Source organism: Acomys russatus, chromosome 17 (genome assembly GCF_903995435.1).
Source record: "Acomys russatus chromosome 17, mAcoRus1.1, whole genome shotgun sequence".
NCBI classification, from domain to species: Eukaryota; Metazoa; Chordata; class Mammalia; order Rodentia; family Muridae; genus Acomys; species Acomys russatus.
Window position 1 is genome coordinate 4100780 of NC_067153.1, and position 15675 is coordinate 4116454.

Genomic DNA, 15675 nt, shown 5'->3' on the forward strand with positions numbered 1-15675 from the left:
CATCTGCCTGCCTCTGCCGCCCGAGTGCTGGGATTACAGGCTAAGAGCCACTGCACCTGGCTTATGGTTCAATTTCAAATAAAGAATTTGAATAATTTACAAAATACCCATTTTAAGACAGAGGCCTTTACAGTTCACATCTGTTCATCATACTTTGTCCAAACAGATTGTTTCATTCTGGCATATACTTCAGGATCCAATCTTGCGAAGGGCTCACAGGTAGCCCTACCAGCTGTATGAATTGTAATGCACTGCCAGATGGCAAGGGGGCCTGTCCACTGAGGAGTTTGCATTCTGCTAGCTCACACACAGGAAGTGGTCAGCAGTGGGAATGACACGTAACTACGAGTACAGTGAAGCAGCGGGTCAGCCATTCCTTACCCTGCATCAGCTGCCAATAAAATCAGATGCACAATTTAATGAATGAGTCTGCTCTAGTCTAACAAACCTGCCACTGAGCTAGAGAGGGAGAGGATTGCTTCTGCAACACTAGCTGATCAATTCATTTTATAATAAGGCAAATAATAAGGAAAGTTAGAACAGAATTTCTAGAACCATTTATCCTGTGGTGGTGTAAAATCAAAGCACTACTTTATTAAATGAGTTATTTTACACAATATGAACATCAATATAATTACAATTGTAAAAAAATTTTATAACAAGAATGGACTGATTTTGAGACTTCAAATCAGAGTCAACTGTACATTTACACAGAATTGTCGCTGCATGAAGCCCAGAAGGAACAGCATAAAAATGAGTGTTTCTGTAGCCCCTTTATTTTTGCTGATCAACAGTTTGTTTTAAAAAAGCAGCTGCAGGTTTGTTACCTAAGGTCTGAGACAGTAGAAGAGTCAAGGTGTCATGAATTCACCTGTAAGATAAAGAAGAGCTTTGGTAAATTAATAACTGACAAGCGTTTCAAATTATCTAAAATAAAGGACTGTCAAGATGTCAGTCTTTGGTGGATCTGTCAACTGGAAATTATAGATAGAAATAATTCCCAGATACACGTGCATATGCACCACTATTTACAAGGGCAAGAAACCCAAACAGAGTTCAAACTGATAACTTCAGGGAGTTTCTATGGAGTATGTTTGTGCTTGCTCTGTAGTTTAATACTAAGAAGCTCTGTCTACACTGTAAGTAAGACAAATGTAAAAATGTAGTCAGTAAATGGCTCTAAATCTCTGGGGAAGATTCTCATGCCTTTGAAATGATTGTTTTCTTACAGCTGACAAGTCTTTCATTCTTGGCTCAAGCTGGCCAGCATCCACTAACTCAGGCGCCCCCCCCCCCCTTTCTATTTCTGGCTATAGTTGTAAAACCTGAGGTTTTCAAAGGCATGAAAAAGAAAGAGTCTGGGAAAAGGGCCTTTACCACCATAAAGTACTCCAGTAAAACACTAATAGTAAGCTCTCATATAAAAGTTAAGACATTAAAAGTAAAGAAGTCCCCGCTAGAGGCAGAAATCCACTCCATAGCTGAGGAGATACACTTTTGCTCCTATATTTAAAAACTCAATAGAAAAACCAATTACCTGTAAACAACTTTATGCCTGAACATCAGCCAGTTCTGGAGGAAGTGGAGTCTTAGGGTGCTTGCTCTCAAAGTGCTGCTTGAAGGTCTTGGGGTCTGGCATTTGTGTCTAATTTAGAAAAGTGTGCAGAAAAGAAGAACCAGGGTTTATGTAGGAAAGAAAAACATGTAACCTGTTAAAAACTTTGAACTTGCTTGTGCTAGACAGTTACTGGAAAATGCTTTTCTATTCCTACTTGTGACTGGCATATGAAAAAGTATCTTACCAAAAAAAAGTTCCTAACACTTCACATACAAAAAGAAACATCACATAAAGTATTTTGTGTCATAAACAGCAAACAGAAAGAATTTACTCACTAAGCATGCTGTCTTAATTCTCACAGAACCTCAACAGTAACCTTTAGCTTCCACAATCATGCCGACAGCATGCTTTGCCTGGAGCTGTGCATGTTTCAACTCAGTTGTACAGTCTTCTAGTCTCATGTAATGACTTCCCTTGGCAAGTACCTTAATTTATTGATAATTCATAAAAGCCATGCAGTCACACATTTCATAACCTACAGCTACCAGAACAGAAACAGGAGAATCCCCACAGCTTATGGGCCACCCAATCTAGCTAAGTGGTGAGTTGTGGGTTCAGGGAGAGACCCTGACTCAAAATAGTAAAGTGGGGAGCAAGAATAGACAACACCTGTTATCTCCACACATGTATGCAAACACAGATGCACTTGCACAAATGCACTAACACACACAGCCCTGACAAAATACCTTTTAAAGGTCAAAGAATGCCTTTATTACTAACCTAATGAAACTTAATTTTACCTTGCCTTTGTCAAAAAACTCACGCCATTTAATTTCATCATCGTTATCAAGGTTCAACACAATCAAGATACTGACTTTTAGATCCCCCCTCTTAATGAGAACTTTCACCCAGTTAGGAATTTCTATTTCATTTGCAAAGACTTCAACAAACGATTACCTTCAGTCTAGCCATCGTGTCGGAGCAAGATCCCTTCCCAGTCACACCATCCATCTTACTCAAGTACAGGGCTTAAAAACACCGTGTCTCTCCACCATACCAACCCTACTATGTTGGCACTCCATTAACCTCAAGGGTAATGAATTCACACAGACAGAGGCTAGACTTTAGAGTGCCTACCCTCAGGTCCTATCTCTTCCTACTTGCTGGGTCACCTGCAGAAATTATGCAACTCATTTGTACATTTAACATCTGCACAGTGAGAATGGAAACAGCACAACCCACTGGTTGCTGCATAGATTAAATATGTGAGTACAGGTAGCACACCTGACTCCATCCTCACACACGGCAGACACGTCAACAGTTATTTAAGCACATTAATTCTAAGAGCCCTCCAATCAAAGTCTACATGGTACCATATATACCAAAACTGTGGATCTGGTAGAGATGGAGGAAAAGACAATTATATACACAGCACTGTACAGGTTAGCCTTAGCCACCCTAGGAACGCAGTCGGGACTTCTTCACAACATCTAAAGTGGATGATAAGCACCTGTAGTCTACTCAAGGGGTAGGGCCTTGCTTTGTCCATGTTTCTGGTAGCACCTAGACCAAGGAGCCAAAGGAAAAACGTTTCTGAATGGGTGACTGCAGATGGATTGATTCCGAAAGGAAAACCACTCTCAAATCTACTAGTTCAAACAAACCATCCACTGCCATATAGTCATGGGAAGCAGTGTCTTGGGGTCCCGTACCCTACAGACTGTGCAGGTGTGTATGAAGGACGCAGTGTCTGGGGTCCCGTACCCTACAGACCGTGCAGGTGCATATGAAGGACGCAGTGTCTGGGGTCCCTTATCCTACAGACCGTGCAGGTGCATATGAAGGACGCAGTGTCTTGGGGTCCCATACCCTACAGACCGTGCAGGTGTATATGAAGGACGCAGTGTCTGGGGTCCCTTACCCTACAGACTGTGCAGGTGTATATGAAGGACGCAGTGTCTTGGGGTCCCTTATCCTACAGACTGTGCAGGTGTATATGAAGGACGCAGTGTCTTGGGGTCCCATACCCTACAGACCGTGCAGGTGTATATGAAGGACGCAGTGTCTGGGGTCCCATACCCTACAGACTGTGCAGGTGTATATGAAGGACGTAGTGTCTGGGGTCCCGTACCCTACAGACCGTGCAGGTGTATATGAAGGACGTAGTGTCTGGGGTCCCTTACCCTACAGACTGTGCAGGTGTATATGAAGGACGCAGTGTCTGGGGTCCCATACCCTACAGACCGTGCAGGTGTATATGAAGGACGCAGTGTCTGGGGTCCCATACCCTACAGACTGTGCAGGTGTATATGAAGGACGTAGTGTCTGGGGTCCCTTACCCTACAGACCGTGCAGGTGTATATGAAGGACGTAGTGTCTGGGGTCCCTTACCCTACAGACCGTGCAGGTGTATATGAAGGACGCAGTGTCTGGGGTCCCTTACCCTACAGACTGTGCAGGTGTGTATGAAGGACGTAGTGTCTGGGGTCCCTTACCCTACAGACTGTGCAGGTGTATATGAAGGACGTAGTGTCTGGGGTCCCTTACCCTACAGACTGTGCAGGTGTATATTAAGGCAGCTTTGGCAGCAGCCTTTTGGTCGTGTCCTTGTTTCTTCTTCTGTCCAGCCTGCTTTTTGGCATTTTTCTGCTGAGACTGAATCTTCTGCTGTCCACGAGCCATGTCTAGAAACAGAAGATGAGACATCAGGGTGTGATGTCTTCAGTCTAATACAGAGCACTGTAAACACAGGAACATTCTCAGAGCTGACTACTTTAGAGAGACGGCTAACAAGCGACGTAAATGGACTTTCAAACTCACACGCAATGCTGCTAGATTACAAGGATAAGGCCACTGTGGCAATCTGGCTGGTAGCTGTGTACACTTTGACCTAGCACTCTTCAATACATGTCCAATAGAATCAAATGTATGTACATCAAGGCATATACAAGGATGTTCACTTCAAATACCAGTTGTCAAAATAGATAACACACAGAGGAATGCTATGAAGCATTCAAAAATAATCATTTCTAGCCAGGTGTGGAGGCACATGCCTTTAATCTCAGCACTTAGGAGGCAGAAGCAGGCAGATCTCTTTGAGTCTGAGTTAGCCTATTCTACATAGAGAGTTCCAGACCAGCCAGATCTATAAAATGAGACCCCTATCTCAAAAGCAAAAGAAATTATTTCTATGTTTTTTTCGATGTCAAGGAAAGAAGCTAGTTAGAAAAAAAACCATATTGTACAAAGTTCACAACAGGCAAAGCTACAGTTAAAGTGGTCACTTTGCTATTTATGGAGTAATGACTGGGGAGAGATGACAAAAGAAACATAGGTGTTGAAAATGTTCGGAATCTTAAACCAGGTAATGATAAAGTATTTGTATTAAAAAAAAAAAAAGAGTGCAAAGAGCTGAGCATAGGGGCGCAAAGCCTCCACCTGGGGAGGGCCTCATTTTCTGGCAACCTGACCTACAAAGCACAACCACATCCCACCCCAACAGACCCCAGGGCTATTGGGCTGCATGCACACCCACGCCCTCCCTTTACTAGATGTAATCTTCAAAAGTGTGGGGCTCCAAAGTTTCGGCTTCCTTTACCATTTCATCGCAAAGGCCGTTTCCTCCTCCTAGCTACTACTGTGACTTCAATTCGAACCACTTTTTAAAATCAAGTGCTCTTGGCTAATCCTCTGAGAGAGATCCTGGGGGCACAGCAATTATTTCTTTTAGTACTTAGGTTTCATTAAACTATTATACTATGCCAAATTTTCCTTAAGAGCTCTTTCCTGCATGGAAACACAAATAACCACACTTATTGTGTACATGCAGAGAGACAGAACATCTGTGAAGTCAGTCCGTTCTCTCCCTCTACCATGCGTGTCCTGGGAATCCAGCTCAGATCCTCAGACATGACAGAAAGCACCTTCATCTGCTGAGCTATCTCACCAGCCCAGCCACGCATGCTATAAGACAAATTAGTGCCCTGGCATAAGGGGACCTTTTATAAAGCTGAAAGGTCCCTTCTACTCTTCACTACTGATGGCCCAGAGTGAACAAAAAGGAGTTAAAACAATTGTCACTTAAAAGTTACTTTTATTTTCCTGTTAAAACCAGACTTCTGGTTAGACTGCACAAATTAAACCTGTTCACACAGGATCTATGAGAGACTAGTGCTTTTGAAGTGTATTTAAATTAGATCCTATGCCATTTTCAATTGCACTGTAATTACATTTCAAGCTTTGAAATCACTGAAAGACATGAATATACAAGGAACCTGACCAGAGAAGGCTGCCCTTTTCTGACTGCAACCCTCATCTACTGGATGTAAAGTCAAAAGCATCTTAAAGAGGCAGTCAAGTGCTCCTCCTGACCCCCACGCCAAGGGAAACTGAACAAACATACACTTACTGGCCACACTCCCACAATTACACAATAAACTCAAAGTCTGCTAAATGGACAGGAGGGCTAATGCTTTCCTATAAAGCCCCCCAAACTTTCACCAACTACAAGAATGTCTAATATGTTGGCCTAGTAAGAACTCCATTCCCACCCAAGGCAAATATCAACTGTCTGTCGTAGAAAGCACACTTCATGCTTGTTTTTAAGCCAATGCCTTATCAATTCTAAGTTCAACCGCATATTTTGGGGTTTTTTTTGTTTGTTTGTTTGTTTTGTTTGAGACAGGGTCTCACCAGGTAGCTCTGGCTGTCCTGGAATTCACTATGTAAACCGGGCTGGCCTGCCTCTGCTTCCTGAGTGCTAGAACTAAAGGCATGTGATGCTAGGCCTGGCTCCAATGGCAACTTTAAAGTACATTTGATGGTGGGTCTTCAATCTAGGACACCAATGCTTTGAAAATACTCTTAATTTACCTGTCTTAGAATCAAACCCTTGCTAGAACATTCTGGTTGTCTCACACAGACATTGCTTGGTAGACAGTACCTAAGGGTTTTATGTTTGTTTTTTAAAAGTTACAAAACCACACACCATTAATACTAGAACTTTCCTTACTACCCAGAAGTTAAAACAGCTATTTTGATAACCTTTTCAAGTAGTGTACTGTAAAAACAATGTCATCAGATGAGCAGAAGCTATTTTTAACTTTTACATTTAGAGCGTCTCCTAAAACACGATATAACACATAAGATTTAACCCATTTTTTTTTTCACCACCCAACAACAAAAACAAAAAGGCATGAGCTTCAATAAGGACAAAATTTAACACTAGGCAGAGGAGGTCTGTTCCAACAGGCTTGCTGCGTGGGGACAGGCCCCTAACTTTTCTGACAGCACACTGGCACGGATTTCCTTTCTGAAAGCAGAAGTGCAAACGAATCAACCACCTGCTTTCGGACAGCTCAACGTTAACGATTTGCTCTCGACCAGCCCATGGAGTCTGTATAAACTGTTCCCTGATTTAAGTGCGACAAATTGAAAGGCAATAAATCGTTCACAAACAGTTGCCCCGCTGATTTTTTAATAAAACTTTTAGCTTGCCCAGGAGGCTGCAAACGAGCTAAGAACCAGGAAGAGTTCTTGGAAAACGAAGGCGCTTGAGAAGGAGGCAACAAGTAAAGCCCTGGCCCTAAGGGGCCTCTTAAAGCCAAACAACTTAGCCCGAGGCTGGGGAGCCAGGAAATGGGCTCCACACTCAGCAACCAGCCAGAGGAAGAGGCCCAGGCCGGCCCCACTGCCCGGCCCCAGCTCTGAACACTCACTCGGGGGGACACAATCCACCCCGCGGCTGCAGCCCGGCCCTCCCGAGGCCTCGGCGGCCCGCGGCCCCGCGCCCGTTCCGCTGGGAGTCCGCCGCCCGTCCCGGCCTCCCGCCGCCGCCGCCGCGTGCCTCCCGCCCCGGCTCCCGCGTCCTGCGGCGCCGCTCACCCGGGCCGGGCCGGTCTGGCGTCCAAGAGACCGCGCAGCGCGAGAGGAGCTGGGCACGACGGGCAAAGGAAGGAAGGGTCGAGCCCCGCACCGCTTGGGGCCTCCGCCACCCGCCGAGGAAGGACCGAGCAGAGCCGGGAGCACAACAGCCCGCGCCTCGAACACCCGCCGCAGCGCGCGCCCGCCGCGCCTGAGCCCGAGGCAGGCCCGTCGCTCGTGCCCGCGCACGCCGCGCCGCACTCCCAGTGGCCTCAGCGCCGCCTGCCCGCCCGCCCTCGCGGCCCCGCCCCTCGCCTTCCTGCGGCGGCTCCGCCCCGCCCCCCTCTCCCGTCGCGTGCCCGCGCCCTTCCGGTCGCGCAGACCAATGGCAGCTCTCCCCTATTACATAAGCGCGGAGGGGCGGGGCCCAGGACGGGAACTGCAGGGCCCTCGCCTTCCGCCCTCCTTCCCGCCCGCTCCCGGGGTGCGGACGCTGCGCCCCGCCTTGTCCCCCCGCGGTGCGTGGCCTCCGGCTCGCGGGCGGGTGATCGACCGAATGGCTCGCTAGTTCCCGGCTCCTTCGCTTGCTCGCTCACCCGGTGTGGCCTCGGTCTCGCTGCCCTCGTGCTTCTGTGGCCGGGCGGGCCGGGGAGACGCGCCCGGGGCCCCGCGTGGCCGCGGCTCGGCCGGTGACCCCTTGCTGGGGTCTCGGCCATTGTTTTCTCATTGGTTCTGTGCTCAGGGTGTTTTGACCTAACCCGGACTTGAATCACTTAGTTGGAGACTTGAGCCTGTTGGCTCCGGTGAAATCCTACCGGGCCCTCTTGACCTCTGCAGGCTTGCTGATGATATTTGGGGAAAGAGTAAAAGAACGTTCCCCGCCACCGCTTGATTTGCACAACTTAGTAAACTTCAAGCACCTGATTAAGAGCGATTGCAATTCTTAACAACGAGAACATCTACTGTTGGTTAGAAATGGCGTTGTAAATGTCTGCGTTCGTCGCCCTCCAACATGCCGCTTCCCAATTAGATATAATAAGATACACTGCATTTGTGGCCTTTAAAAAAATTACTGTGCAGTCCAGAAATCACTAGTCCAGACTGTCCGAGAACTCCTGGCCCCACCCCCGTTCACTGTGTCACCATGCCCAGCTGGAACCTCAAATTTGCCTGGCAGTGCCCAGAGAATATTAGTTAAATATGAGGATAGTCAACTTTATCTGAACTCTGATAGCTTTGTCACAGTACTGCTTAAAGGAGCCAGGAGTTAGCTCACTGCTTATGCAAGTGCATGGAATACAATAGTAAGGGCAAAGCCTCTGGGAGCCATTGGAGTGGGTTATCTTTGATTCATTAGATCTTAAGCTCACCTTAAAATTTAGTTACATCTAGTTAAAACTTAGTTACATGTTTAAGTTTCGTTACTATAACCTTTAAAAATTTTTTCTTTTGGTTTTTCGAGACAGGGTTTCTCTGTGCTGTCCTGGACTCCATATGTAGACCAGGCTGGCCTTGAATTTACAGAAATCTACCTGCCTCTGCCTCCACCAAGTGCTGGGATTATAGGTGTACACCAACACGCCCAGTTTGTAAGCTCATCTTTATTACTGTATAGCTAGTGACCAACAGTGTGAACAGAATGTGTCTAAAGAGAGTGGGTTTGAAACTGGCATATCATGAAGCTGTAACGGTTATTAATAGCCGTCACATTTATATTGTATTAAGCTGCCCTGTGGGATGAGACACTTGGAGGATCTCGAGACAGGGAACACCAAGAGCTGTCGCGTCAACAGTGGACACTGGAAATGGACCTTGACGTCTGCAGGGGTGGGGTGGGGGCTGGGGACACGACACACAGGTCTGATGACTCCCCCCCCCCCCACAGGGTTTCTCTGTGTAGCCTTGGCTGTCCTGGACTCACTTTGTAGGCCAGGCTGGCCTCGACCTCACAGCGATCCACCTGCCTCTGCCTCCCAAGTGCTGGGATTAAAGGCGTCACCACAGCCGGCTCTGATGACTTCTTTTGTGAAGTAGGACTGGTGTGTTGCTTCCCCTCCCATAGCCTGGGGGAAACACTCATAAAAGCCACCATTCCTTTACTTTTTTGATTCTATCTTGTTTGAGTACTTGATAAAAGCTACAGGTAAGAGTTCTCTCCGGGCAGTTTTGTTGATCCAAGTCCGCCTAGAATTGCTAGGTGTTTAGTGATAGCCCTGCCTTCTACCTGCGTGGTGCCATTAGGACCCCATTTTCAGTTGTGACTACAGTGTTTGGAGATGTTTACAGATGCTTCCTGGGGAATCAGACTTTACAGCAATAAACTCAAAAAATGTTTCCTTTGCTGCCTCTTGACCCACACACTGTCTGCCTGAGGGTTTTTGAGACTGCCACCCAGATCTCTTGTCTTCTCTAGGCTTTTTGATCTTTGAAGGAGTCTGGTTCCCTCCCTTGCTTAATAAGCACTATTGCCTAGAGAATATGCTATGATGGTAATTGTGTGTGGTGATTAGGGCATTTGAAATATAAAGAAGAAAGGATGGAAACCGGAGTGGGTGAGATTGAGCATGTGTGTACGCAGTGACAGTTGGTGGGAGGCGGGCGCCTTTGCTTCGCCGCCAGCTGGTGTCTTGCTTCGGTTACAGGAATGTGACAGCAAACTAGACAAGAACTCCTTAGGAATTCTGTGCGTTTTCCTAGCTTTAATTTTTGAATGCTACAAGTGCTTCTGGTAATAGTTTTCCTTTTCTGCGTACAGACTGTTACTCTAAGATATTATGCAGTAAGCACTTGCTGGTTTTTGTTGTTGTTGTTTTTTTTTAATCCAAATCCATCACGAGATGAAAATGCTTCCCTGGAGATGGAAGAGGCGCATTGATCTGTTTGTGTGCATGTTGGAGTTCTTGGGGTAAAGGAATTGATGAGTAACCAGCATATTAATTCTCAATAGATAAATTATTTGAAGGTTTTTTTTCCCCCAGTTTATCTGTGGTGGGTAAGTTGGCACCTAAATTAACAAAGGGGCACAGGGTTTATTCGAAAGCAAAAGAGACAAGGTCCAAGCTGGGCATAGTGCCTCATACCTGTAATCCCAGTGCCTGGGACAATGTGGCCAGAGGGTGGATCGGAAAGCCACCAGTTTAAGAGGCTATGTAGTGAGTTCAAGGGCAGCCTGATCCTGTCTCAAAAGAAAAAAAAAAAGCAAAACAACGCTATCACCACCAATAACAGCCCAAACAGCACTCAGCGAGGCTCCTGTCTCTGTACAGCTCTCCCTAGAGACAATAGCATTGAAAACCGGCAGCCGTGCCTTCGCTGCCTCCTCTGTACCGCACACTTCTGCTTGAGGTTTTTGGAGACGGCCACCCAGCTCCTCTGGCTTCCTCCACGGTTTTACTCTTGAAGGAGTCTCACTCACTTTTGTGACTCTGAATATCACACTTGAGACAAGCCCTGCATTTCCAGCTCCAGTTGCAACTTCCCTTCTGAGCTCTTACTGACAATGCAAGTGCCCGCTGCGCACCTCTGCCTTGATGTCTGCAGACACTTCATGTTAGCGTCAGATTGTACTGACTCTGTAAGTTAACACTGAGTTAACTAATGTTTATGTCCAGTAAGACTTTAAAACCAATTGATGTAAGGTCCTCTTTTTTTTTTTTTTTAAGATTTATTTATTACTTATACCCACATGTGTGCCTGCATGCCAGAAAAGGGCACCAGATCTCATTATAGATGGTTGTGAGCCACCATGTGGTTGCTGGGAATTGAACTCAGGACCTTTGGAAGAACAGACAGTGCCCTTAACCTCTGAGCCATCTCTCCAGCCCTGGTACTCTTGGTCATAAGATAAATCTTGATATCAAGATTAAAAAGTTTAAGCGGTAGTGTGGGCTATTAGAACAACATAAAAAAGAATAAAGTAAAAAAAAAAAAAAAGAAAGAAAGAAAGAAAGAAAGAAAGAAAAAAGAAAGGAGAGCCACGTTTACACCTTTAATCCCAGCACTCGGGAGGCAGAGGCAGGCGGATCGCTGTGAGTTCAAAGCCAGCCTGGTCTACAAAGTGAGTCCAGGACGGCCAAGGCTACACAGAGAAACTCTGTCTCAAAAAACAAAAAACAAAAAGAAAGAAAGAAAGAAAGAAAAGAAAGAAAAAAGAAAAAGAATAAAGTCCTTAGGCACGGCCTTCCTCCGAGAGGCTCAAAGTTTGTATTCAATGCCAAGCAATATTGATGAAAGACATTGAAGAAGACGAGGCCTAAGTAAACGGAGAGGCATGTCAGCTTTGTAGGGCAGAGGATTCAGAATTACACCCACGTCAGAGGTCGCTGCATGCATCCCCAGATTCAGTGTAGTCCCTGCCAAATTCCTGCTGCCATCTTACGTATGTTGAAAACCCTATCTAAATAATTGGAGCTGGCAGTTGCCAACATAATCTTAAAAAACAAAAACAAAAACAAAAAAAACCAATTGATGATACACACGTCCCAATGTCAAAACTCATTACAAAATTGCGGCCATTGGTATGGCATGGCAGAGGCAGAAGGAGGGCTGTCGACATCAGTGGGCGGAATTGCAAGTCTTGGATAAACCCTCATAATACAGCTGTATTGTGTTCTTTTACTATTCTCATTGCTATGACGAATACCTGACAAAAGTGAGTTCAGGAAAGATTGGTTCATCGTGGCGGGGAGGGCACACAGGGAGCAGCCTGAGGCAGCTGCTCACGTGGCTTCTGTAGTCAGGGAGCGGCAGACAAATGCTGCTGCTTGGTTCATTTTTTCCTCTTTATTCAGTTCAGGACCCCAGACCATGGAACTGTAGTCCCCACTTAGGGTGACTCTTTCTCCCTCGAATAGTCTAGAAAGTCTCTCGTAGACCTAGCCAGAAGCTTGCCTCGTAGATGATTCTAGATCCTTTCTAGTTGACAATAGATGGTTCGAAGCAGCCAAATCATGCCCAACCCTAGTGTCAAAAACAAGTCAGAGGGGTAAGGCCATGAGTGAGGTTAGACTGAAGTGCAAATAATCAACTGCCCAAGATAACAAACCCTGCTGTCAAGTGGAGAGGGTTAGGTGTTTCTGTGTGTGTCCATTTCATTCCTTGTAGCCAGCATTTAGCATAGCACTTGGCATGATGTAGGTGCCTAGTAAGTGTTTATGGAATGACTGTAGGCCTGGGTGATCCCTCCAAACTAGGTTAGGAGGCTTACAGGACACCTCAGAACCTGCATTCCACCAGCACTAGCCGTTGCCTCACTTGGTGGTTCTGGCCTGTTTATCTAGCTGCACCCATACACAGACTTTGAGCTCCTTGGGGTCCTGATCTATAGCTTTACTAAGCCAGTACCTAATCCAGCACCTGGCACATAGTAGGTAGTTCATACGTGAGTGAATGGATAGGTTACAGGTAGTAGATTATGAAAGAAATTATAAATATTGGTGTCTAGGGCTGGAGAGATGGCTTAGGGGTTAAGAGCACTGACTGCTCTTCCAGAGGTCCTGAGTTCAATTCCCAGCAACCACATGGTGGCTCACAACCATCTATAATGTGATCTGATGCCCTCGTCTGCCCTGCAGATGTACCTGTAGGCAGAGCACTGTATACATAATAATAAATAAATAAATCTTTTTTTTTAAAGATGAGAAATATTGGTGTCTACTGGTGTAGGCATGTTTGGGAATGAGTGACCTCGCTCTGGAGAGCGCAATGGTAAAAGAGTTTAGGACGCCAAGCCACCAAGACAGAAGGCAGAGGAAAGACGTGTATCATGAAAATGTGAAAAGTGTGTAAGAAGTAGGCAAGCAGTTTCAGGACTCAGGAGAGAAAAGGGTCTCCATATTGGAAGGTAGATACCAAGCCTAGATGAAAACTGTGGGTTTGGGTGAGAGTTTAAACTAAATATGAACAGCCCTTCCTCTCTCTTTCCCTATCCCAGCTGAGCCTGGGGACAGACAGTCTTCACCTTCAGTCTAAGACTGGAAGAATTTTTCTTAGGAATTATCTCAACACAATAGAAATACCTAAAGATACTGGTAAGTGAAGTTCTCCCGAAGAAACACATGACCTGTTTGCAATTAATCCATTTGAAAAGCACTAGTTCCCTGCATGGACTTTCCAGCCAGATGTCCAGAGCCTTGCACTATTGTGTGATCTAACAGCCAAGGATAACCAGACATCAGATACCCCAACCATCAACTAGGGAGGAAAGCAACCTGAGAAACAGTCTGTTGGGAGAAGAAATCTTCAGAGAACCATGGGAGATCATTGGCCTTAAAAAGACATCAGCGTACAAGCCTGGTATTAAAATTATTTTTATAAAACTGTGATTTTCCTCATTTTTCTCTCTTACCCTAGGTATCACACAAATAATTGAGACTCTGTTATGTTATTTTTACTAAGTTTCACAGCACAAGAACTGAGCAGTTCTTAATTTGGCTTCCTCCCAGCATGCATCCCAGCGATACTTGCACTTTCTGTCTTTCTTTGCTAAGCTCTCCTCCTGGTTCCTCCTGGCCATATGCCCATGGCTGAATCTCCCTACCCCTTCTTTTGACTCCTCCTCCCCTGGCTGGCAGGAAGTCCAGCCTTTTTCTCTCCCCTATTCAGCGATTGGCTCTAAGCTGCATTATTGACATATCATGGAACCATTAGGGAACAGAGTTTATACAACATTGAGACAAGAGACTCTCAGAACAAGGCTTGCAATGAGATAAGGGGGCGGGGGTACAGAAATCAGCATTTGAACCACACAATTATCCTATGCCTACAGCCTGGTGCCATTTTAGATTAAAAGAATCCTGGGGGGGGGGGGCGGGCGGGAAGAATCCTGGGGAACAGTAAAATCAATTTTAGTATTGTCCCATCTAACTACCCAGTAGAAGTGCTGGCTCAAGAGAAAGGCTGAAAGATAAAATGGAAAAAGATTCTAGAAAGAAGGAAAAGAAAGCAAAGAAAGCGTGATGTAATATAGGTTTTATGTCAGTACTCAGGAGGCAGATCCACAGAATGAGTTCCAGGCCAGTCTGGGCTCAATCAAGGGATGATTTCAGAACTCACAACATCCAACAGATAAGAATTCCAGAAAAGGAGGACAGAGTAACCAGAGAAGAAGATTTTATAAACAGAGCATAAAAATCTAATTATAAAAACTACCACACTGATTTGTTAGCTGAAAGTCCTCATACGTGAGTGTTGACACAGCAGATGGGAAAAAAACCACACCAAAGCACAACTGTGACATTTTAGAACCCTGGGGACAGAGAACCTAGCCTATGTGTTTCTAGAGAGGGAAAATGAATTAGTTTCACCAAAGAATTAAAAACTGGTGTTTGAGCACTATTGATCATCAGAGAACAGCAGAGAAAGACATGGATTGAGGTATGTTATCCTTTCTTTGCTTATTGGAAGATGGACTGCACCAAAGTAAGGGGACAAACACAAAGTAGGTGTCAGGACATAGGAATTTAACCCAAGAGAAGAAGGAAGTGTGGAGGAGGTGGAGGAGGAAGAGGAGGAGGAGGAAACCAAGATGGCGGCTGGCAGATGAGTCAGGGTAGTTGGATGCAGAAAAAAAATTTCAAGAAGATGAAGTTGATTCTTTCATAAGTGTGAGCTTGCAGGGAGATTACGTAACTTGGATTTAATTGGTAATAAGGACAGCGGGGAGGAAAAAAGCTGAGAATAGGCAAAACAAGTTGCAGCTACTGGGAAGATTGGAAGTTACACAAGGCAACTTGATTATCCCTTATCCTGTGGCTCAGCAGCAAGTAGCATTTGCATACTGATGGTGGTGTGCGTATAGATCAGCTGAGGTGTGTGAGAGAGAGAGTGTGTGTGTGTGTATGTGTGTGTGTGAGTGTGTGTATGTGTGCGCGCATGTGTGTGTGCGTGTGTGCATGTGTGCATGTATGAGGGTGTGAATGTGTGTGTGCCACAGTACACACGTGGTCCTCAGAGGACAACTTGGCGTCTGCTTGCTTCTCCCCTCCTCTGTGGATTCCAGGGATCAAACTTCCGGTCGTTGTGTTCTTAGGCCTCCACCCACTTCACTATCTTACCCATCCCCTGAGACCAGGATTTTAACCACAAATATAAGCTCCTTGAGAAGACCGAGGAATGTAAACTCATTATGAGTGGTCACCCTAGTGGGCAGGACACTTAAAAAAGAGTGACAGTGTCTATGATTGTGGGAGGTCCATAACTGGTAAGAGGGGAAAATCCCAAGAAGTGGAAAATATGGATGTTATTTAGGGACGTGC

General features: G+C 45.7%; 1 protein-coding gene and 1 long non-coding RNA gene across 4 annotated transcripts; one reads left to right on the forward strand and one right to left on the reverse strand.

Moving 5' to 3' along the window:
* Positions 1 to 254: 254 nt before the first annotated feature.
* Positions 255 to 7648, reverse strand: Znf706 (zinc finger protein 706). Its single transcript, XM_051159480.1, has 4 exons — positions 7442 to 7648; positions 4106 to 4242; positions 1538 to 1645; positions 255 to 871 (listed from the first exon to the last, which is right to left on the reverse strand). Exons 2-3 carry the CDS (start codon positions 4238 to 4240, stop codon positions 1550 to 1552), a joined length of 231 nt encoding a protein of 76 aa, XP_051015437.1. The 5' UTR covers positions 4241 to 4242; positions 7442 to 7648; the 3' UTR covers positions 255 to 871; positions 1538 to 1549.
* Positions 3264 to 4210, forward strand: LOC127201136 (uncharacterized). 3 transcript variants are annotated; one of them, XR_007832165.1, is made up of 4 exons: positions 3264 to 3390; positions 3444 to 3495; positions 3862 to 4017; positions 4070 to 4210. It is a non-coding gene; the product is annotated as an uncharacterized LOC127201136 (long non-coding RNA). The 3 variants fall into 3 exon arrangements; XR_007832164.1 differs by having other exon boundaries at positions 3914 to 4017; XR_007832166.1 differs by having other exon boundaries at positions 3966 to 4017.
* Positions 7649 to 15675: the final 8027 nt, after the last annotated feature.

What these genes read in the sequence shown, in the direction of transcription:
- Znf706 (XM_051159480.1), bottom strand. Translation starts at nt 4,240, where the DNA reads ATGGCTCGTGGACAGCAGAAGATTCAGTCTCAGCAGAAAAATGCCAAA. An exon ending in ACACCTGCACAGTCTGTAGG is followed by an intron (nt 1,646 to 4,105) that starts GTAAGGGACCCC and finishes TTTCTAAATTAG; the next exon opens with ACACAAATGCCAGACCCCAA.